This window comes from Hippocampus bargibanti, linkage group LG05 (genome assembly GCF_051943395.1).
Source record: "Hippocampus bargibanti isolate YZ-2025 linkage group LG05, ASM5194339v1, whole genome shotgun sequence".
Taxonomy (NCBI): domain Eukaryota; kingdom Metazoa; phylum Chordata; class Actinopteri; order Syngnathiformes; family Syngnathidae; genus Hippocampus; species Hippocampus bargibanti.
The window spans coordinates 13,006,993-13,029,813 of NC_142738.1; the positions used below are offsets into that span (position 1 = coordinate 13,006,993).

The window sequence follows — 22,821 nt, forward strand, 5'->3', positions numbered from 1 at the left end:
GACCAAGGTGTTTGTTCAGGTCCTCAGATAATTTGTCATTTTTAATCATAATTTGAGAATATTACCAGGTGCAATCATGATTTCTTGATTCTTGGTACCAATACGGAGAACGGTCAGGTTGTTCTGAGGGTCAATGTCCCTCACTGTGCTGGTGGCCATTATGGTTAGATGTCGAAGGACTCCTGCGTACTTTGCAGCCTTGGAGCTCTCTAACGTTGATCGCACTGGGATACCTGCCAAACAGTAATATACTTATAAACATACAATACAAACAAATGATGCAATTGCTAAATACATTTGTGAAATATCTTAAGTAGAATATAAAGAAATTAAATGCTTCCCTCAAATTCATACCCGATCGAGAGCTAATTTAGATGCATTGACCCAAACATTTGCAGAGTTCATCATCCACTATTTGTATGTCCTCCACCTATGACAAATACATACATGAAGTAGAACACGTCTTCCAAGTAACACCGCCATTAAAGGACAACTGACGCCTCCAGACAAGTTGTGTCTTCAAATGACTTTCTACTGAGCGTATTTCACAAAGATTCCACCGCATATAGCTATATTTTACGTTTTAAGACTCGCCCTGAATATTCCGCAAGTCTTGTTTTTGAGTTGGTGACGAGTCCTGACATCACGTCACGGAAGGAACGCCCCTGACCGAGAAAGGACACACTGTAGCAGTCCTTTCATCACCTCAATGCATTTTGCGGTACTTTGTTTGGTCGGAAAACTTCGTGTTGATCCGTGTTGATGGGAAATTAGAAGGAAAACATAAATAACGCGATGGTGAATCGTTGTGTGTTGCACCAAACAACTATTTCATATTCGCTGACAAAAATTCCCAGAAAAAAAAATCAGCCCATTTTCACTGAGTTTTGTCGACATCTTGTGGGTGCTACATTTCTCTCCAGATGCCTCAAAATGACACAGAATAAATTATTTAATCTATTGCAAACTTGTATGCTTTCCTCTTCAGAACTTTTTGAATCATATTCATAACTGGATGAGTAACAAAAAAGCATCTTCTCACAATCTGAAGCCATTGTTTTGATTCTCGAGCAAGGCAAGACGCCTTCTGAAACTGGCCACTTCCGGTTACAATTTTAAGTAGTTTTCAGACACTTTAAGTCATTTTATTGGTGTTTTGAATTTGACGAAAAATATCATCCTGCGTGTTTTGGGTATTTTAGATGCTATACAACGTTTTTCTGATGACAGTTAGGAAACAAAAAAATTGGTGTTGGTTGTCCTTTAAGTATTGTCGAGGCAATTTCCCATGCATGGGTGACATTGACCCTTGAAAATAAATGCCTCCCTCAAACAGATTGTCTATCTTAGTCAGATCTTTAAAAGACGTCCAGCAACGTCCCCCTTCAAAAAGACACCATGTGCCAATAAGATTTATCCCCTTTGTTGAGATCTTCAGCGCTTTCGCGATGCATTTGGGAGAATAAAGAGTCGAGAAGGTCCTCTTGTTTAGATCATACAAGTAGGATATTTATTTGCCGAAGCACAGACAGCAACCGCTGTGTTCACCGTCGTACGAGAAGTCCAAAACATAGACACAAACTGGCTTTTATCGCTCTCAAGTCATGTGATGTCGCGTCGTGGCTAGGTTGCCAGATCAGTTCATTATTACAGCATTACATAAAATGAGGATACAATCTAACTTTCTCAACACCCCCACTTATACTCAGTTTGCTGTAATGTAAACCAAGATAAACAGAACAATGTGAACTCTGTCTTACACATTTCACATTTAAATACAATTGTTTTTGCGTATTCATCAATCCTCTCTCTCTGATGTCGCGACCCAACTGCTCCCTGGATCTGGCCTCGCCGTCCTTCATCTTGAGCACGATGTCGGTGTCGCCGTCTTCTGACGCTATACTGGCGTCATCTCGTCTGCCCTTGTCCTTACGCCTGCACGTTCGTCTTTATGTGTCTTGCTTTTGCAATGACTGCACCATGTCTTCTGTCGACATTCTCTTGCTATGTGGCCTTTGATACCACACTTGAAACACACTATGCTTGTGTCATCACCGTGCTGGTCACGGGTGTTGGTTTTGGTGGTTTGTCGTCCACTCCGACCCTGTGTCTTCATCACACTGTCCCCTGACTCAGTGTTCAATTTCTCAGTGGCTTCAAAATTCCGTAGCTTCGTCTTGAAATCTGCAAACTTGATTTCATCATTTGAATGCGCTACATGGATTGTGAATGGCTTGAAACTTGCTGGTAGTCCTTTTAACACCATGGCAACAAGTAGTCCATCTCCCAAAGTTTCACCTGCATTTCGGTGTGCTGTGATGGCGGTTTCGGCTTTGATGATATAGTCTGTAACACTTTCATCGTTCCTCTTTTGAAGCGACGTGAGCGTGGTGTACAGATTTATTATCCGTGGTTTTCCTTTCCCGGCATAATATTCTCTCAATATCTTCAAAGATTTTCTTCCATCATCAGGTGCATCTCTCATTATTAGTGAGAGGCTCTTGTCATCAAGCATATTTATCAATTCGGCATACGCATCGGCATTTTTCTCTGCATCCGTAGTCATATCGGAACTCGTCGCCGGCTCGCTTAGCACGGTCTTCTTTAGTCCCAATAAATGAAAATGTCCGAGCATTTTTGTTTCCCATATCTCGTACTTGTCTTCATCTCCGTCGAATGCCAGTCGAAGGTGCCTGCTTGCCCTTCCTTGATCCATCTTGACCGCTGTTTAGCCGGTTAGCGATAGCCTCGTTTGCTCACCGCTCTTTCAAGTCTGGATACACTTCTGGCTTCACTTTATCTCCCAAACGTCTCCTGGGCCCATAACCTGTTGAGATCTTCAGCGCTTTCGCGATGCATTTGGGAGAATAAAGAGTCGAGAAGGTCCTCTTGTTTAGATCATACAAGTAGGATATTTATTTGCCGAAGCACAGACAGCAACCGCTGTGTTCACCGTCGTACGAGAAGTCCAAAACATAGACACAAACTGGCTTTTATCGCTCTCAAGTCATGTGATGTCGCGTCGTGGCTAGGTTGCCAGATCAGTTCATTATTACAGCATTACATAAAATGAGGATACAATCTAACTTTCTCAACACCCTTGATATGAATACATGCGTCCCTCAAATAGATGCAGCGTCCCAATAAATCGTTTGTGAGTGATTTCTTATGTCTGCACAAGACAAGTTCATGCTTTTCTCTGTAGATGTTGTCATCCTACAATGTTTAAAATAGCTAACTAAATGTATTTATTTCATTCAATGTAAATGCTCAATTTAGTCACGAGGAATGTGTTCCGCGTGTGATAAAATAAACGGCTCCCCCACCCTTAAAAACATCCCGGATGCCCATCGAGGGGCGGCCACGTCCGAATAATATCAAGAGACATACTGCCCAGAAATAGACACCATTGTATGTGCCTCGTGGACTGACTGGTCACACCTCAGTGGCAGAGAGGTATTCATTCTGTAGTCATTTAAAATCGGATTTTACCTTCTTTATTGGCGACGATCGTTCCAATCACGCCCCTATTAGCTTCCACTCTCTGGAGAGTTTCCTCAACTTCTGCCTGCAAGATAAACACAATATTTGTCATCAAATGCAATAACACCCAGCGCAACACAAACGCACGCTTATGTTCATACGATTAGAAACAAGACATAAAACCATTTTATTGGTGCCTCTCCTTCCAGACCCGGCGTCCTCAAGTTGCCAATGGAAACAGAAGTGACGTTACACAAGTGACGTCTACGGAAGATCAGTGTAATCGTTGTTTTCAGGCGTCGTTTTGATAGCGAAAAAAAATGCCGGAGCTCGCAGTGGAAAATGTGGTCGTTCATCCGTTGGTATTGCTCAGCGTTGTCGACCATTTTAACAGGCTCCCCTTTTATGTGCGACTCCGCTGCATTGTGTGCCGTCCGCCAGCTCCACGCGGTGTCTTTCCGGTTTGAACGTGCTGTCGAAATTCTTGAACATGTTCACATCAGTGATGATATGCGAAGTGGCTCCTGTGTCCACCATCAATCCTCTCTCTCTGATGTCGCGACCCAACTGCTCCCTGGATCTGGCCTCGCCGTCCTTCATCTTGAGCACGATGTCGGTGTCGCCGTCTTCTGACGCTATACTGGCGTCATCTCGTCTGTCCTTGTCCTTACGCCTGCACGTTCGTCTTTATGTGTCTTGCTTTTGCAATGACTGCACCATGTCTTCTGTCGACATTCTCTTGCTATGTGGCCTTTGATACCACACTTGAAACACACTATGCTTGTGTCATCACCGTGCTGGTCACGGGTGTTGGTTTTGGTGGTTTGTCGTCCACTCCGACCCTGTGTCTTCATCACACTGTCCCCTGACTCAGTGTTCAATTTCTCAGTGGCTTCAAAATTCCGTAGCTTCGTCTTGAAATCTGCAAACTTGATTTCATCATTTGAATGCGCTACATGGATTGTGAATGGCTTGAAACTTGCTGGTAGTCCTTTTAACACCATGGCAACAAGTAGTCCATCTCCCAAAGTTTCACCTGCATTTCGGAGTGCTGTGATGGCGGTTTCGGCTTTGATGATATAGTCTGTAACACTTTCATCGTTCCTCTTTTGAAGCGACGTGAGCGTGGTGTACAGATTTATTATCCGTGGTTTTCCTTTCCCGGCATAATATTCTCTCAATATCTTCAAAGATTTTCTTCCATCATCAGGTGCATCTCTCATTATTAGTGAGAGGCTCTTGTCATCAAGCATATTTATCAATTCGGCATACGCATCGGCATTTTTCTCTGCATCCGTAGTCATATCGGAACTCGTCGCCGGCTCGCTTAGCACGGTCTTCTTTAGTCCCAATAAATGAAAATGTCCGAGCATTTTTGTTTCCCATATCTCGTACTTGTCTTCATCTCCGTCGAATGCCAGTCGAAGGTGCTTGCTTGCCCTTCCTTGATCCATCTTGACCGCTGTTTAGCCGGTTAGCGATAGCCTCGTTTGCTCACCGCTCTTTCAAGTCTGGATACACTTCTGGCTTCACTTTATCTCCCAAACGTCTCCTGGGCCCATAACCTGTTGAGATCTTCAGCGCTTTCGCGATGCATTTGGGAGAATAAAGAGTCGAGAAGGTCCTCTTGTTTAGATCATACAAGTAGGATATTTATTTGCCGAAGCACAGACAGCAACCGCTGTGTTCACCGTCGTACGAGAAGTCCAAAACATAGACACAAACTGGCTTTTATCGCTCTCAAGTCATGTGATGTCGCGTCGTGGCTAGGTTGCCAGATCAGTTCATTATTACAGCATTACATAAAATGAGGATACAATCTAACTTTCTCAACACCCTTGATATGAATACATGCGTCCCTCAAATAGATGCAGCGTCCCAATAAATCGTTTGTGAGTGATTTCTTATGTCTGCACAAGACAAGTTCATGCTTTTCTCTGTAGATGTTGTCATCCTACAATGTTTAAAATAGCTAACTAAATGTATTTATTTCATTCAATGTAAATGCTCAATTTAGTCACGAGGAATGTGTTCCGCGTGTGATAAAATAAACGGCTCCCCCACCCTTAAAAACATCCCGGATGCCCATCGAGGGGCGGCCACGTCCGAATAATATCAAGAGACATACTGCCCAGAAATAGACACCATTGTATGTGCCTTGTGGACTGACTGGTCACACCTCAGTGGCAGAGAGGTATTCATTCTGTAGTCATTTAAAATCGGATTTTACCTTCTTTATTGGCGACGATCGTTCCAATCACGCCCCTATTAGCTTCCACTCTCTGGAGAGTTTCCTCAACTTCTGCCTGCAAGATAAACACAATATTTGTCATCAAATGCAATAACACCCAGCGCAACACAAACGCACGCTTATGTTCATACGATTAGAAACAAGACATAAAACCATTTTATTGGTGCCTCTCCTTCCAGACCCGGCGTCCTCAAGTTGCCAATGGAAACAGAAGTGACGTTACACAAGTGACGTCTACGGAAGATCAGTGTAATCGTTGTTTTCAGGCGTCGTTTTGATAGCGAAAAAAAATGCCGGAGCTCGCAGTGGAAAATGTGGTCGTTCATCCGTTGGTATTGCTCAGCGTTGTCGACCATTTTAACAGGTCAGTTTGTTTAACACACACATTCTTACTCTATATGAATCTACGTTGTTTAAAGTAATCAAAATAATGTCCCTGTGTTGAAGTGCGCCGTAGGCTAAGCTAAAGTTAGCCGTGCTGAGTCAGAACGACATTGAGAATGAATGGAGACGAGGCTAACAATGTTAGCGTAATCGTGCTAGCTATATTTGACTCAAATACGGCGTAAGCGACAATGTACGGTTTACAGAATATTATCTTTGACAGCCTTTTGGACACGACCACTGAGATAACACTTATGGCATTTGTTCTGCAACGTACTTAGCGGTGGTGTGCAAGTTGCATTGATTACCTCGGTGAGGCAAAATCGCATGAGAATAATCAGCCTTAACTTTGTCTAATTCATTGGTGTAGAATAGGTAAGGTTGGCAATCAGAAAAGAGTGGTGGGTGTCCTCTTGGGGTCGTGGCAGAAGAAAGTACTTGATGTTTCAAATAGCTTTGCAGGTGAGTGCGTTCACTTTATCCCCACCTGTTTAAATCTTCACATTGTGAACATGAAACCTTCCATCTATGTTTATGTGCAGTACCGTTCGACGAAGATGACAGAGATGACTCTGTGTGGTTTCTGGACCACGACTACTTGGAGAACATGTATGGGATGTTCAAAAAAGTCAATGGTAAGATGTGACTGCTGGCTATCTTTTATGCCATATGAATTTAAATGTCATTCTTATCTATATTTCATCTTGTATTGCATTCAACATCTACTCATACATATGCCCTTTGTAGCCAGAGAAAGAATTGTGGGGTGGTACCATACGGGGCCCAAGTTGCACAAGAATGACATCGCCATCAATGAGCTCATCAAGCAGTATTGTACCAATTCCGTAAGAAACTACAGCATTTGATTTATTTGTGTAATGTGTCCTGCAAGCGTTATATTGTGACTCTTTTAGGTTTTAGTCATTATTGACGTGAAACCCAAAGACCTCGGCCTTCCCACAGAAGCGTACATCTCTGTAGAAGAAATACATGATGTAAGTGAACAATATCTACACTCTAATCGTAGTGTGGGTTTTGCAATTCTGTGAAATTCCCGTTTATCGCAGGGGATGCACTCCAGAACCACCTGCACTACATAGAAGTGTGAAATAGAGAGAACATATTCAAAGAATATGATGTAGTTTTAGCCTTTGGTGGGCCTCAAGTACGTTTCAACTTAATACGGTGCAACATACTCTTGACAGCCTAAAGGAATTAGCAAAACTGCTAGGGTAATTATCAACCTTCAAACAACTGATACACATTCAAAACAAATACACACACACACACACACACACACACACACACACACACACACACACACACACACACACACACACACACACACACACACACACACAGAACCTACAACAAAATTCACATGCATATAATTTCTCTGGGTGAACCAATTATGACTGGAATTTAGTTGGGAAACTACTCTACATCTTCTTGCTGTCAATTATCAAGCAGCATGCTTTTCTTGGAGCTGAGCACTGCCTGCCTTGTTCGCAGCACTACACTGGACTACACTAAAGGCGTGTGTAGATCTAAATCAGAACTTTCTTTTTTACTATACAATGCACCAATCCCTGAAAATATATGATGTATGTGCTTATATGAACTGTGATAGAGATATATTTCTTCATAATGGCAGCAATATATTGTTGCTTTGTAGGATGGAACACCAACATCCAAAACGTTTGAGCATGTCACCAGCGAGATTGGAGCTGAGGAAGCGGAAGAAGTGGGAGTGGAGCACCTGCTCAGGTACTCATCCATAGCAGTTACACTCTCGCTGTAACCGTCACCGTTACATTACTCCCAAATAACAATCATTATCTGGTTGTTGCAAAGCTTTCTTTCTTGCTTTCTGTCATGAGACAGATGTCCGAACCATGCAGCAATGCCCCATTTTGTGCTCACCACCCTTCACCATATACACAATGAATGGGGTTAGCAACGGTGTGCTGCAAAGTTTGGATTATAAAGGGCGAACCACGGTTTGGCGATGCCTGTTGTAGAAGATTGTTTGATCATTATAAAATAACACAATAATCCGCCGCTAACTTGTGTGTGTGTGTGTGTGTGTGTGTGTGTGTGTGTGTGTGTGTGTGTGTGTGTGTCAGAGATATCAAAGACACCACGGTGGGCACGCTGTCGCAGCGCATCACAAATCAAGTCCACGGCCTAAAGGGACTCAACTCTAAGCTGCTGGAAATCCGCTCGTATCTGGAGAGGGTAACGGCCGGCAAGCTTCCCATCAACCACCAGATCATCTACCAGCTTCAGGACGTCTTCAACCTGCTTCCTGATGTCAATTTACTGGTAGGTTTCTCACTGTGGCCATCCAAAATCATACTTCAGTTTTTAAATATGCAAATTGAGGACAATAAACTCTTTCAATGATCATTTTTATCCCTTTCCAAAACTTTACTTGTCTCTATTGCGATATGCAATTAAACTGTTCATTTAACTTTTGTACTTTGAAAACACCACAAGGACTGTTTCTGTTATGATTGATTAATTCCACTAGTGTCATATACCTCATTTACATTGTAGCATTCCTTATTTCTAATTGACCTTTGCCAACTTTGTCTGGGTAGGAGTTCACCAAGGCCTTCTACCTGAAGACCAATGACCAGATGCTGGTTGTCTACTTGGCATCACTCATTCGCTCCGTGGTGGCCCTGCACAACCTGATCAACAACAAGATCTCCAACAGGGACGCTGAGAAGAAGGAGGGCCAGGAGAAGGAGGAGGGCAAGAAAGAAAAGAAGGATGACAAGGAGAAGAAAGACGATAAAGAAAAGGACAAAACAGACAGCGCCAAGAAAGATGAGAAAAAGAAGAAATGAGCGGTTCTCTGACTATACGCTGGACTCTGGGGAATGGCGTCAACTGAGATACACTCAGACACTCATACAAAGACTGTTCTTGATGATGATGTTCTGAAATACAAGAACATGTTTATTGTGTTTTCTGAGTTGCCATACATCGGGTGCCACGCTGCACCTCGGCATTCATTTTGAAAGATGCTTTCTGTATTGCTTATTAAATTGGAATTAGAATCATATTCTATTCATTTTTTAGTGCTCACTCATTTTGTTTGGTCTTTGAGAACAGGTAAAAAGGGTAGATGCTCTGTGTAATTGAATACAATATGCCAATTGGCATCACGTAGACCTTGTCTAAAGGTTTGTGATTCTTTTTAACATGGGTAAGTGAGTAATAAATAGGGAATCACAGCAGCACGCCGTGCTTATCAAGTCATTCAGTCCAACTCTACAATTGTGTGATGGCAGAGCATTAACTGCAGGTAAATCATGTGTTTTTTATGGCTAAATGAACACCCAAGATGCCATTTTGATGTTCGTGAAAAAAAACACTACTGACTTGTGGCAAAACAAACACATCTTGAGAAGCACCTCAGATTAAGTCACAACACAGCATTTGAGGCATAAATGATGAGGTAGCCAGAAGACAGAACCATAGTCTTCCTGTGAGTGCTGCAGGCACTATCCAGGTACAGATGTAGAAACTTGTCGCTTAAGCAGTGCTCAGCCCTGTTCTTGCTGGAGTTGTTCAAATTTACATGGTTATGAAATAAATCATGCTTCAACAAATAGTTGTGCGAGTTTAGAGGACTGTGTATTACAGATAATCACAGACAAAAACACATGCCAGCAGTTTTATTCTTGTGTTTCTTAAATCATTTCAAGTGGATTACACATGCTAGGCATGACATTATATAAAGCGAATGTGATATAAAAAAAGCCAATTTGAATATACAAAATGAAACTGGGGGCGGACCGGTAGTCGAGTGGTTAGCACACCGGCAGAGGTCGCCGGTTCGCGTCCCGTTCTGGCCTCCCTGTGTGGAGTTTGCATGTTCTCCCCGGACCCGCGTGGGGTTTCTCCAGGTCCTCCGGTTTCCTCCCACACTCCACAAACATGCATGGCAGGCAGATTGACCGCTCCAAATTGTCCCTAGGTGTGAGTGTGAGAGTGACTGTTGTATGTATTTGTGTGCCCTGTGATTGGCTGGCAACCAATTCGGGGTGTCGCCCGCCTCATGCCCGAAGACAGCTGAGATAGGCTCCAGCAACCCCCGCGACCCTAATGAGGAATAAGTGGTACGGAAAATGAGATGAGATGAGAAAATGAAACTGGAAAAAAAATGGTAGGCAGGCTCTATAACCATGCCTCTCACCCAGCAGGGGTGCTCATTTCCTACTGCTGCAAAAGTATAAAATAATATTTGCTGTTAGTGTAATTTGATGTATGTTAATTGGCGTTGAACTTGTATTCAAATGTAAGTTACCCATATATTACAAAGCATTAAGTGTCAAACAGCTGCTGCCTCTACAAAACAGTAAGTGTAAAACAAAATGCTCTCATCCTAATTCACGGTCGATGGGGACTGAATCAAGCAAAAAGAGTGAACAAAATCGTCAAACGACGCGGCCTTATCACGTCTTTGCCATTAAAAAAACAAGTGAATTGCCAGGAACTGACGGGTAAAAATATTTTAGAATCAGAGGGGACCAGTGAGTCACTGGCAGTAACTCACATCATGCATCAAACGATCGTGAACGGGTTGCTTCGAATACGTCTTCCTCTTCATTCATCTCCCCCTCCAGATTTATCATACACACTACATTTCCACTAAATGGTGATATCGGAAGACAGTTGGGGCCAATGAAAGAGAAAAAAGCAAGGTTCGGGAAGTTATTTATTTTTATCTCAGAATTCGGACTCTACGCCATTGATTAAAGTCAGAATTATGATGGAATGCTGAAATAAAGGTGAGCACATGTCTTGCCCCAATTCTCATCCTAAAAGATTGAAAACATTTATTCCAGGTATTACTGAAATAGTGCATCCACCCCATATTAGCCTGAGAGTCTGCCTCCTTTGGAAAACATCAAACTTTAAGGTATAAAAAATAACATTTGTATCAATTGTGTTCTTTTTTTGTCAAAAGCACAATGACGATGAGTTCGAGGCGATGGCCTTTCGATACGTCATTTCCAGCCTCTCTCTCTCTCTCTCTCTCTCCTCTCTCTCTCTCTCTCTCTCTCTCTCTCTCTCTCTCTCTCTCTCTCTCTCTCTCTCTCTCTCTCTCTCTCTCTCTCTCTCTCTCTCTCTCTCTCTCTCTCTCTCTCATTTTGGAACACTCCTGCAGTTTGCTACAATTCATTCATACAGCCGGCGGAACTGAGTGATAGTCCTACCGCGCGTAGACACCTCGCGTCGCCCAAATCAGATTATTGCCATTAGGGCAGGAGAAGTGGATCCTGACGTAAGAGTCTTAAATCCTCAGCCAGTGGGAACACTGTCATTCCGAGATCTTCATCCTGACAACGGCGGATGCTTCCGCGCCGAGCACTGAGGATGACTAATCTGCTTCTTCTCTAAAACGAACCGGGAACAAGGACATGGCGTCATATCTCCAGGTGAGTCCCGAGTTCGACGCGAAAACGTCCCTCCAATAATTAACTTGTGATGGTCCTACGTGACGTGTTGTAGCCACAAGCATCTCCTGACGAGACTGGCCTGCCGTGGATTATCTCCTTCACATTAAAATATTTGTGGAAATGTGTTTTTATGATGTGTGTGGGGGTGGGGGGCAGGTTGTCGAGGAACTGGGATGTTGCTCAGGCGCGTGCACACGAATACCTTGGCTCTGCATTCGGGGAAACCCATACCCTGAAAGCCGCTTTTTTTAATTTTTGGTTAATTTGAAGTGTGTCCAACTGAGTTTTATTCTTGTGTTTCTTAAATCATTTCAAGTGGATTACACATGCTAGGCATGACATTATATAAAGCGAATGTGATATAAAAAAAGCCAATTTGAATATACAAAATGAAACTGGGGGCGGACCGGTAGTCGAGTGGTTAGCACACCGGCAGAGGTCGCCGGTTCGCGTCCCGTTCTGGCCTCCCTGTGTGGAGTTTGCATGTTCTCCCCGGACCCGCGTGGGGTTTCTCCAGGTCCTCCGGTTTCCTCCCACACTCCACAAACATGCATGGCAGGCAGATTGACCGCTCCAAATTGTCCCTAGGTGTGAGTGTGAGAGTGACTGTTGTATGTATTTGTGTGCCCTGTGATTGGCTGGCAACCAATTCGGGGTGTCGCCCGCCTCATGCCCGAAGACAGCTGAGATAGGCTCCAGCAACCCCCGCGACCCTAATGAGGAATAAGTGGTACGGAAAATGAGATGAGATGAGAAAATGAAACTGGAAAAAAAATGGTAGGCAGGCTCTATAACCATGCCTCTCACCCAGCAGGGGTGCTCATTTCCTACTGCTGCAAAAGTATAAAATAATATTTGCTGTTAGTGTAATTTGATGTATGTTAATTGGCGTTGAACTTGTATTCAAATGTAAGTTACCCATATATTACAAAGCATTAAGTGTCAAACAGCTGCTGCCTCTACAAAACAGTAAGTGTAAAACAAAATGCTCTCATCCTAATTCACGGTCGATGGGGACTGAATCAAGCAAAAAGAGTGAACAAAATCGTCAAACGACGCGGCCTTATCACGTCTTTGCCATTAAAAAAACAAGTGAATTGCCAGGAACTGACGGGTAAAAATATTTTAGAATCAGAGGGGACCAGTGAGTCACTGGCAGTAACTCACATCATGCATCAAACGATCGTGAACGGGTTGCTTCGAATACGTCTTCCTCTTCATTCATCTCCCCCTCCAGATTTATCATACACACTACATTTCCACTAAATGGTGATATCGGAAGACAGTTGGGGCCAATGAAAGAGAAAAAAGCAAGGTTCGGGAAGTTATTTATTTTTATCTCAGAATTCGGACTCTACGCCATTGATTAAAGTCAGAATTATGATGGAATGCTGAAATAAAGGTGAGCACATGTCTTGCCCCAATTCTCATCCTAAAAGATTGAAAACATTTATTCCAGGTATTACTGAAATAGTGCATCCACCCCATATTAGCCTGAGAGTCTGCCTCCTTTGGAAAACATCAAACTTTAAGGTATAAAAAATAACATTTGTATCAATTGTGTTCTTTTTTTGTCAAAAGCACAATGACGATGAGTTCGAGGCGATGGCCTTTCGATACGTCATTTCCAGCCTCTCTCTCTCTCTCTCTCTCTCTCTCTCTCTCTCTCTCTCTCTCTCTCTCTCTCTCTCTCTCTCTCTCTCTCTCTCTCTCTCTCTCTCTCTCTCTCTCTCTCTCTCTCTCTCTCTCTCTCTCTCTCTCTCTCTCTCTCTCTCTCTCTCTCATTTTGGAACACTCCTGCAGTTTGCTACAATTCATTCATACAGCCGGCGGAACTGAGTGATAGTCCTACCGCGCGTAGACACCTCGCGTCGCCCAAATCAGATTATTGCCATTAGGGCAGGAGAAGTGGATCCTGACGTAAGAGTCTTAAATCCTCAGCCAGTGGGAACACTGTCATTCCGAGATCTTCATCCTGACAACGGCGGATGCTTCCGCGCCGAGCACTGAGGATGACTAATCTGCTTCTTCTCTAAAACGAACCGGGAACAAGGACATGGCGTCATATCTCCAGGTGAGTCCCGAGTTCGACGCGAAAACGTCCCTCCAATAATTAACTTGTGATGGTCCTACGTGACGTGTTGTAGCCACAAGCATCTCCTGACGAGACTGGCCTGCCGTGGATTATCTCCTTCACATTAAAATATTTGTGGAAATGTGTTTTTATGATGTGTGTGGGGGTGGGGGGCAGGTTGTCGAGGAACTGGGATGTTGCTCAGGCGCGTGCACACGAATACCTTGGCTCTGCATTCGGGGAAACCCATACCCTGAAAGCCGCTTTTTTTAATTTTTGGTTAATTTGAAGTGTGTCCAACTGTCCAAAGAAAGCATGTATAAACATCAGCTATATTTGAATGACTATGCACATTAGAAAGAAAATCCAACCAGCCATGCAACTGATCAGTTCCGTTGGTAATCAACACGATTGGTTAACAAGTTGTTACCAGGCAGATTTCACACATCTCAAGTGTTACTTCCGCAAAAACAGACATGCATTATTGTCTTCTTGCAACTTATTCGATTACACTCATATTTTTTCCTTCCTCAGAAAACACACAAAACATAATATTGATTATAAACAATATAAGAAATACAAACAAGCATCTAAATAGGCTCAGCGATTGATTAAGACTAGGTCACCCACTTGTTTCAAGGCCGAGTAAATGAATCCACAGTAGAAGTTGGACTGCAACTCCACTCATTCATTGGGCTGATTTATTAATACCGATTCATTTCTCATTTGAAGCACTGCTTTGTATTATATATAACTGCCACAGATGTTCTTGCAACCAAAGGCGATGTTAAAATCACGCCGAGCAGGAGTGAATCACAAAATCAGCAATATAATATGCAGGGAAAAAATGGCACCAGTCTTATTTTTGCCTCTCTTTCTGTATTCAGATCGCAGATGATGAGAAAGGCTACAACCTGGACCTTTTTTGTGTGCCCAGACATTACGAGAATGATTTGGATAAGGTGATCATTCCCCATGGACTCATTATGGACAGGTGAGCAACACAAGGGTGTTATCCACACCCCTCTGTGTTGATCATAGAGTGCACCTGGATGCATTTGCTTCTACAGTCCAATTTGCACGGAGTGAATTTGAATAATGGTTTTGGATGGCAGAGGTGCAGTATGATAAAGCACAAAGGGGATTCTTTTAATTTCAGAACCCCAAAAATGAAGCTGTGGTGCCTTCAAGCAAATCTCAGAGATGATTATTAATCTATCTGTCCATTTGGGTGGGGTTGGGGGTTTCTCAACTGACTTTGGAGAAGTCAGTAACCACTCACCTTCAAATTCCAGCAATCATATTGTTGGGATAAATGATGGATCTCTTTCTGGTTCTGGGCTTTAATGAGTTTTATGATGAAACAACAGCAGGGACCAAAGCGGTGAACAAAAAAATATTACTTTATTCTTGTAGACAACAGAGAGACATGTCCGGTCAAAGTGGGAGAGCCAAAAGCGAGAGAGCCCTTTCACCTGGTTTTATACATCGAGCAGTGATGACATCATTTCGACCGGGCCTATCAGTTACGAGAAGGGTGTAATATAATATCAGACTGAAAATAAAGCTGTTCAATAACTGTACACCCTACAGATACGCATAGTTATCAAATAAAATACATACATCTATATATAGACTAAACTAACATACAAATGAGTTCAAATGAAGTAACAGGATGTTTAGGTATGTGTATATAAAAACGTTCTATCACATATCATATTTCAATAAAATACATATTAAAAAAATAAGAGATACAAATACATTCTGGCTTATCATATATTTATGAGCAGCGTGGTGCTGCACACACATTATGATAAGTGGAAAAGCAGGAAGTTGCGATTAATATTCATCAATATAATAATAAAGTTGTATTGTCTGATTTATTTTTCATAGATTAAGAATATCTGCCTTTGAGTATTATTCTAATTGTTAGTTTATATATATATTTACAGTATTTGTGTGTAAATATTTGAATATTACTCCCAGAACTTGATACTCATTTTCTGTTCATGTGTCAATGTGATTTTACCTTGATTTTAGTATTAGTAGTAGCAGTGTTTTGAAAACAAGGCATGTCTTGGTGGGTGTTTAGTTTTGGCTATTTGTCTCATTGTTTGTTTTATTAAAATGTATTATGAGCCAAAATCCCAATGAAATATCGTTTAACTTGAACTAGATGTGATAGTATTTATAAAACTTAAAGAAAAACAGCGACTGTAACACATGCATTACTAATGGCACCTATAAAAGTCACCGGCTGATATTTTTCTGCTTAGTTGGAACAATGACTGTCAACGTTTGTTGTAAAACCCGTAAAACGATCACTTCAAAATATGTGGGACAGTAAGGGCGCCAAAGATGAACTACAGTACAGCAATGGTGGTCATTGTATGGGGAAAATGTATTTGTTTAGAATTTACACAGATTATGTTTATTTTGCACTGTATTGTAATTCAGTGTCAATGTTTTGCTTATGTTCCAGGACGGAGCGCTTGGCCCGCGACATTGTGCGGGACATGGGGGCCCACCACATTGTCGTCCTTTGCGTATTGAAGGGCGGCTACAAATTCTTCGCAGACCTGCTGGACTACATCAAGACACTGAACCAGAACAATGATACATCAGTCCCACTGACGGTGGATTTCATTAGAGTGAAAAGTTACTGCGTAAGTTCAGTGACTTACTCTCTCTTTTCATTGCCATCATCTGTGTGAGTTAAAAGTGAAAGTTTAAAGTGGAAAATTGCTGAAACTAATCCAGTGTAGAAAATGATACGCCTCCCATTTTCATATATGTATATAATAATAATAATTAAAACAAAAAATAATAACAATAATAATAAAAAAAAAATATTTGCAATGTTTTTGATGATGATACGAGTGCAGCGTGTTCGACCGGAAACAAATTCCTTGTGTTTTCTACATACTTGGCAATAAAGATGATTCTGATTCTGATAATAATAATAATAATAATAATAATAATAATAATAATAATAATAATAATAATAATAATAATAATAACAGCGTTTGAAATAGCGCCTTCCCGGTGGCCCGGGGCGTACAACATTCAAAACGTCTCGGCCCGGGTGGTCGACAACTTCTTCAAGAAAATAAAAAAGCAATTTTTTTTTCAAATCAAACGTTTGTTTCATTCAATCAAGAAAGCAAAAGCTACAAGAAAACCGCTACACGCCACATGGACTCCTCTTTCGACGCGGCTTTCAAAACTCTCAAGTACACTTTTCAGTCAGCCAAACGAACGTTCATTTGGTAATTTGCATACTCAGCACCGACAGCCAATCAGAAGCCTGCTTCGGACTACACCCTGACTGAAAAGTGTACTTGAGAGTTTTGAATGGCGCGACAAAAGAGGAGTCCACGTATCTTTTAAGCAACGCAATTATTGCATTGTGCAACATGACGAGAAACTACACCTGGAGCAAAATCTTCAGCTGGGGATATTTATCATAAAATAAGCAAGGTAGGTACTTCATCAATTTAAAAAAAATTTTTGTACTTTGAAACAATGTTTCTTTCATTGCGATTAGTCATCTTATTGTGTTTCAAGTTGTGAAAAATGGGGCAGGCAACATTATGGCCGGGCAGGCAACTTTACAGTTGTCTGCCCTGGTGTCCGCTAACTTTTTGTCATGAGTTTCAGACACTGATAATACTAATAATACTTATAATAATAATAATAATAATAATACATTTTATTTTCAAGCACCTTTTATACTGTATGTATTGGAACTACAGCCCCAATATGGTTTCACAACGTAACCTCTTTACCACCCCTAGAATGACAAATCAACCAACAATGTCAAAGTCATTGGAGGCGATGATCTGTCCTGTCTCTCAGGCAAGGTCTGTCCCCTCCTCATTATTACTATTGTTGCCAATCAATTCTAGACATGTCTAAATATGACTCTCTTTCACACTTTTGTTACCTCTCCAGCATGTTTTAATAGTTGAGGTAAGATACTCTTCTTGGAATTTTTAATTTAAACGGGGTACACATATCCAGATTTTTTTTTAAATGTCATGTTAACCATACTTTAGGATTTGTGATTGGATTATGCCTAACACAAGATAGATCAAGTTCATTTTTCAGATGAGTTTGCCAACTTTTATTTAGGCAAATATTTTTCAGACAAGAAAAATATCACAGCACACCACCAACCAAAAATGCCCCAACAAGTATTGAACACTGAAATAACGATCATGTATGATTTCACTCACAAATGCACTTGGTGTGAAGTCTCGGCCTTCAGTTAAAGGACAACCGACGTCTCCGGACAAGTTGTGCCCATAATTTGTAAAATGGTTTCAAATGACTTCTACTGAGCGTATTTTAAAAAGATTCCACCGCATATAGCTATATTTCACGTTTTAAGACTCGCGCTGAATTTTTGAGTTGGTGACGAGTCCGTATGTGACGTCACTAAAGGAACGCCCCCTGACCGAAAAAAGGACACATTGTAGCAGTCCTTCCATCACGTCAATGTATTTTGCTGTATTGTTTGGTCTGAAAACCTTGTGTTGCACCCAAAAGCCGCCAGAAGAGGGTGTCCAAGCTCCATATAAAGAATTTATCAGCCTATGGAAACGGAGGTGGCCACAGGAGGTCGCCATTTTGTGCCTCTTTTCTGGTGATCGTTTCTCCCCAATGTTGCCTCAAAATGGCATGGAATAAATTATTTAATCGATTGCAAACATGTATGCTTTCCTCTTCAAAACTATTTGAATCATATTCATAACTGGAGGTGTAACAAGAATGCATATTATCCGAATCTGAAGCCATTGTTTTGATCCTCCAGCAATGCAAGACGTCTTGGGGTGACGTCACGAACTGGGGGCGGGACTTTCTGAAAATGCCCAATTCGCAGCTCAATTTTTTGCAGATTTTGGACACTAAGTCATTTTTATTGGTGTTTTGCATTTGACTAAAAATATCACACTGCGTGTTTTGGGTATTTTAGATGCTATAAAACGTTTTTCTGGTGTCAGTTAAAAAAACAAAAAAGTGACGTCGGTTGTCCTTTAAATGAATGATTCACACGCGAAGTTATGTCAGACTTTCATCTTCCTCAGCACATATATTCACCTTGTCTTATTCTTACCTTTAGCGCTTGAGTGCCCCTGACGCCCGTTAGGAAAAAAATGCATAAATTAGCCTCATTGTTGCATAAGCCGCAGGGTTGAAAGCATTTGACAAAAGTTGCGGCCAATAGTCTGGAAATTACGGTACACATTGCCAAAAGAGGAAGTCACATTGAAAGGTGCTGGCTTGGGTTTAGAATTATTTGACGCTTCAGTTCATCTCGAATATCCGGATGTGTGTCCCTCGCTTAATCAAACAAAAATAAATACATGTATTTGCATTGGCCAATCATGCTCTGCCTCCCCTTTGTACAAAAGGACATTGTGGAGACGGGAAGGACGATGCAGACGCTGCTCTCGCTACTTAGCGAAAGTAGGCCCAAGATGGTGAAAGTAGTGAGGTAAGGACATGGGCACACATCTGGCATGTTTCCAGGCGGCGTGCACGCGAACACTAATGGACACTCTTACTTTCAGCATGAATCAGTTTAAGACTTAATCTGTACTCTGGGTGATGGAGAGGGAGTGCGAGAGGGACAGGGGTAGAGTGAGCGAGAGAGAGAGAGAGAGAGAGAGAGAGAGAGAGAGAGAGAGAGAGAGAGAGAGAGAGAGAGAGAGAGAGAGAGAGAGAGAGAGAGAGAGAGAGAGAGAGAGAGAGAGAGAGAGAGAGAGAGAGAGAGAGAGAGAGAGAGAGAGAGAGAGGGAGATTGAGATTTGCAGGTTTCCTGTTGTAGGTCTAAAAATAGCATTGTATTTTGATATACAGTAAAGTCTCGTTATATCGATATTCTCGGGAATCTGAAAAAAAATATCGAAATAACTGGATTGCATATCTAGCATGCTTTTGTACTGTAGTGTAGTGAAAAATAAACTGATGCGTTAAATAAAAACATTATTTTCATAACGCAGTCTTGCAATAGTGACTAAGTAGCACTCGACATTGTTCTATATACACGAGAGAAACCATGAACGCCAGCATGTACATACTGCATGAAAAACAGTGATTATTGCAAGTGATAAAGATATCTGAATACAACACAATTATAATACATGTATGGAAAACAAAAACTGCAACGTTTACATTACTTCCGTTGATAAAGTATTCTGCGGCAATTTTCTTTCTGCCAAACTATTGTCATTCTGTCCCTTGTAACCCCCCCTCCCCGTTCTTCCCAAAAAAAGAAAAAAAAACACAGTCCAACAGGTTAAAATACAATTTGATTACGAAAATGGTAATGAATTGAGTGCAACATCTATTATCATATTTCCACCAGCTATGGTCTTTTGTGCAAAAGAAGATCCTTATGGGTGAGCACGTACTCCAGAGACCTAACTATTTTTACATCGACATTTGAAAACTCACAGTTCACGTAATATGTCAGCTTTTAAATGTGACAATGGTTACTTATTAAAAAAATCCCTCAGGCTGATTTGCCCAATAAACATGACCCCCAAAACACAACGGAGATGCGGCTCATGAGCTAATTTTAGCATTGGGAACTAATTCAAAGGCCGGCAATAGAAATGAGATCCTGGATGGCAGTTGTTCGCCACATTCATTCACATTGTTTTTAGAAACATCATCTTTCTCACCATGATATCAAAATAACTGCAGTGCCTGAATAATAGCAATGCAGTACGTGCTTTCTCTTTATCTTATGAGTTACTTGCATTTCTGAGGATATTTGTGAAGATATTTTCTATCCAGTCTCATTTCGAATGCTTATCCTTTTACTTCCTGTTTGCACAGTCTGCTGGTGAAGAGGACGCCCAGGAGTTCAGGGTATAGACCAGATTGTGAGTACTGTACATCTATTGGCATCATCTGGTTCTGGCTCATTAACCAAACACAGTGTGCCACCACAGTCTCCACGGATGTATATTGATGTATACTTGTGTAACGATGCAATGCATTACTTTACAGTACTGTCCTTTTTTTAAAGGGCTTTTAGCATTATCTAATCAAGCTGTGATCAGGATTAACATTAATTTGAGGGAAAATGCTTGCATGTGATCGTCACATGTGGTTGCATAATACTTTTAGGTTTGATAATCTCAAGATTGTCCATGAAAGGACACTTGCTCCTGGCGCTAAAATGCTGCGTTCATTTATTAATTGTGTCCAAATCGCCACAGTAAATACATTGAAGATTCCTTTATCGTGTGTTAAATGTTTCAGATTTACAAAAGCAAGAAATACTTTTTTTTCCATGTTGAGTTCAACATCTGAGGACATATTTCTTAGGTTTTATGCATCACATAGAATTTAAACACATTTAAAGAATGCCATATCATGGGGGTTCAGTACACTGAAACCTTGTCTTACTTGCACCTCCATTAGTCGTTTGGATGACTGTTGTTAGCATTACCTAATACTGCTAACATGTTTTTACTCTGCAGACATTGGATTTGAGGTACCCGATGCCTTCCTGGTGGGCTATGCTTTGGACTACAATGAGTACTTCCGAGATCTCAGTGTAAGTAAGTGGTTGTAAAACATGAACTATTGTTCCTGCAAGGTGAGTCTCTTCGCATTACCACAAAACAGAGTTTGTAGTACATTCTTTAGCCTTTATGTTGATGTAATCGTTTTGCCAATGTCTTGTACGTTGAACATCAATGACAAAAAAATCAATACCACTTTCACGCCGTCCTACACAAGAAATTTACGACAAAAATTCCGTACAGAGATCCTGAAACAGCCCAACTTCTTTCACACAGTGATGACAACATTACAATCTCTTTCACAGACACCACGAAAAAATAGAAAAAATGCCCCTTTTTTCCCCATACATTGACCTAGCTCCGTGAACAGGCAAATTAGCAGCCTGCAAAATCTCCTTTCACACAGACACCATGCATGAACAACAAATGTTGCTATTCTTTCTATTCTCCCTCACAGCACATCTGCATACTGAACGATGAAGCCAAGGAGAAGTACAGAGTATGACGCGATGGAAAATCAAATGGATGACAACTGGGACCACTGTGACAAGCCTCTTCTTCTACTCTTACTTTTATACACAAAAGCCCAAATAATGTGCAAAAGAACATTTTGTTACCCTCTGTGACCAAAAGAAGTATGGTGGCGATTTTTGTTGGATGATTTATTTATTTATGAATGCTAAGAATTGTCTAAGTGTACATTTAGATTTATATTTATTATAAGGAAAGAGAATGTAACTGATTTGCTGACTTTGGCTTTTCAGTGAATGAAAAGTAGCCTTTTTTTGTGCATACTGTATGCTCTTGCCACCTATATATTATAGTAATAAAATGTTAATGTACTGTATAGTCACAAAATGTGTTCAGTGGACTGATGACGAATACTGTACTGTATATTTTATTTGGCGAATTGCATTTTCATCATAATGGCAATTCAATACAATTTCAGTTGAAATGAGGCACAATCCTGATTTACGGATGTCACTCAAGCCTTTCCCTGTATGATAAGTCATGACGAAAAGATTGTAATACCCAAGGAGTTCTTGATTTACAAAGGAGTTCTCTTTCCCAGCAAATTGATTAGTAAAATAATTGTTAATCACAACTGGAAAAAAATCCAAAATTACATCATCTTTCACACATTTTTTTAATTACTTTGCACAGACACTTTGTTGGTTGAAGTTCACACGAAGATTTCACAAATGACCGCCTTTTACTTTTACTATGGTCTTTTTTTCTACTGACAGACAGCGTTGTATTTATGTATTTTTTTTACAAACAAAAAACCCATTTCTACTTACTTACGTAATAATGATAAGAGACTAACATTTCCAGTTTCCACCAGCACAATTGAATGTAGAATAAGAGTCCTGGCTTTTTTGGGGCCATTTTTTGTAATTTACTGGCAGAAAATGTTTTGCTAGCCTACGACAATCTACTTCTACAGTAATGGAAAACAGGAAATATGGCGCGAGTGAGTTAATCTCGTGCATTTCATCATTCACTGAACATATCTGTTCTAATGAGCTAGAATACCCCAATTATAATTACAACCACAACAAATAACATTGTAGAGGACGTTTTTAATCAACATTAGGGTATATGTAT

General features: G+C 41.1%; 3 protein-coding genes across 4 annotated transcripts in view; 2 read left to right on the forward strand and 1 right to left on the reverse strand.

Annotated features, from left to right (window-relative positions):
* The window catches only part of LOC148897982 (dynein light chain roadblock-type 2-like), a 6,492-nt gene extending 2,783 nt beyond the window's left edge, over positions 1 to 3,709 (reverse strand). The window contains exons 1-3 of the mRNA XM_088996700.1: positions 3,667 to 3,709; positions 3,493 to 3,568; positions 66 to 233 (exon numbers count right to left, since the gene is read on the reverse strand). Of these exons, the coding sequence (XP_088852826.1) occupies positions 66 to 233; positions 3,493 to 3,568; positions 3,667 to 3,669 (247 nt within the window). The 5' untranslated portion in view covers positions 3,670 to 3,709. The remainder of the gene's footprint in view (positions 1 to 65; positions 234 to 3,492; positions 3,569 to 3,666) is intronic.
* Positions 3,710 to 5,946: 2,237 nt separating this feature from the next.
* On the forward strand, positions 5,947 to 9,298 carry psmd7 (proteasome 26S subunit, non-ATPase 7). The gene is made up of 8 exons (XM_088996693.1): positions 5,947 to 6,098; positions 6,489 to 6,580; positions 6,661 to 6,753; positions 6,866 to 6,963; positions 7,033 to 7,113; positions 7,794 to 7,885; positions 8,245 to 8,443; positions 8,722 to 9,298. Exons 1-8 carry the CDS (start codon positions 6,025 to 6,027, stop codon positions 8,971 to 8,973), a joined length of 981 nt encoding a protein of 326 aa, XP_088852819.1. The 5' UTR covers positions 5,947 to 6,024; the 3' UTR covers positions 8,974 to 9,298.
* A 4,075-nt stretch (positions 9,299 to 13,373) lies between these two features.
* On the forward strand, positions 13,374 to 22,068 carry hprt1l (hypoxanthine phosphoribosyltransferase 1, like). 2 transcript variants are annotated; one of them, XM_088996698.1, is made up of 9 exons: positions 13,374 to 13,669; positions 14,557 to 14,663; positions 16,152 to 16,335; positions 17,467 to 17,532; positions 17,624 to 17,641; positions 19,087 to 19,169; positions 20,519 to 20,565; positions 21,169 to 21,245; positions 21,671 to 22,066. In XM_088996698.1, exons 1-9 carry the CDS (start codon positions 13,652 to 13,654, stop codon positions 21,716 to 21,718), a joined length of 648 nt encoding a protein of 215 aa, XP_088852824.1. In that variant the 5' UTR covers positions 13,374 to 13,651; the 3' UTR covers positions 21,719 to 22,066. The 2 variants fall into 2 exon arrangements, with proteins under 2 accessions (XP_088852824.1, XP_088852825.1); XM_088996699.1 differs by lacking the exons at positions 17,467 to 17,532; positions 17,624 to 17,641 and having other exon boundaries at positions 21,671 to 22,068.
* The last annotated feature ends 753 nt before the right edge of the window (positions 22,069 to 22,821 follow it).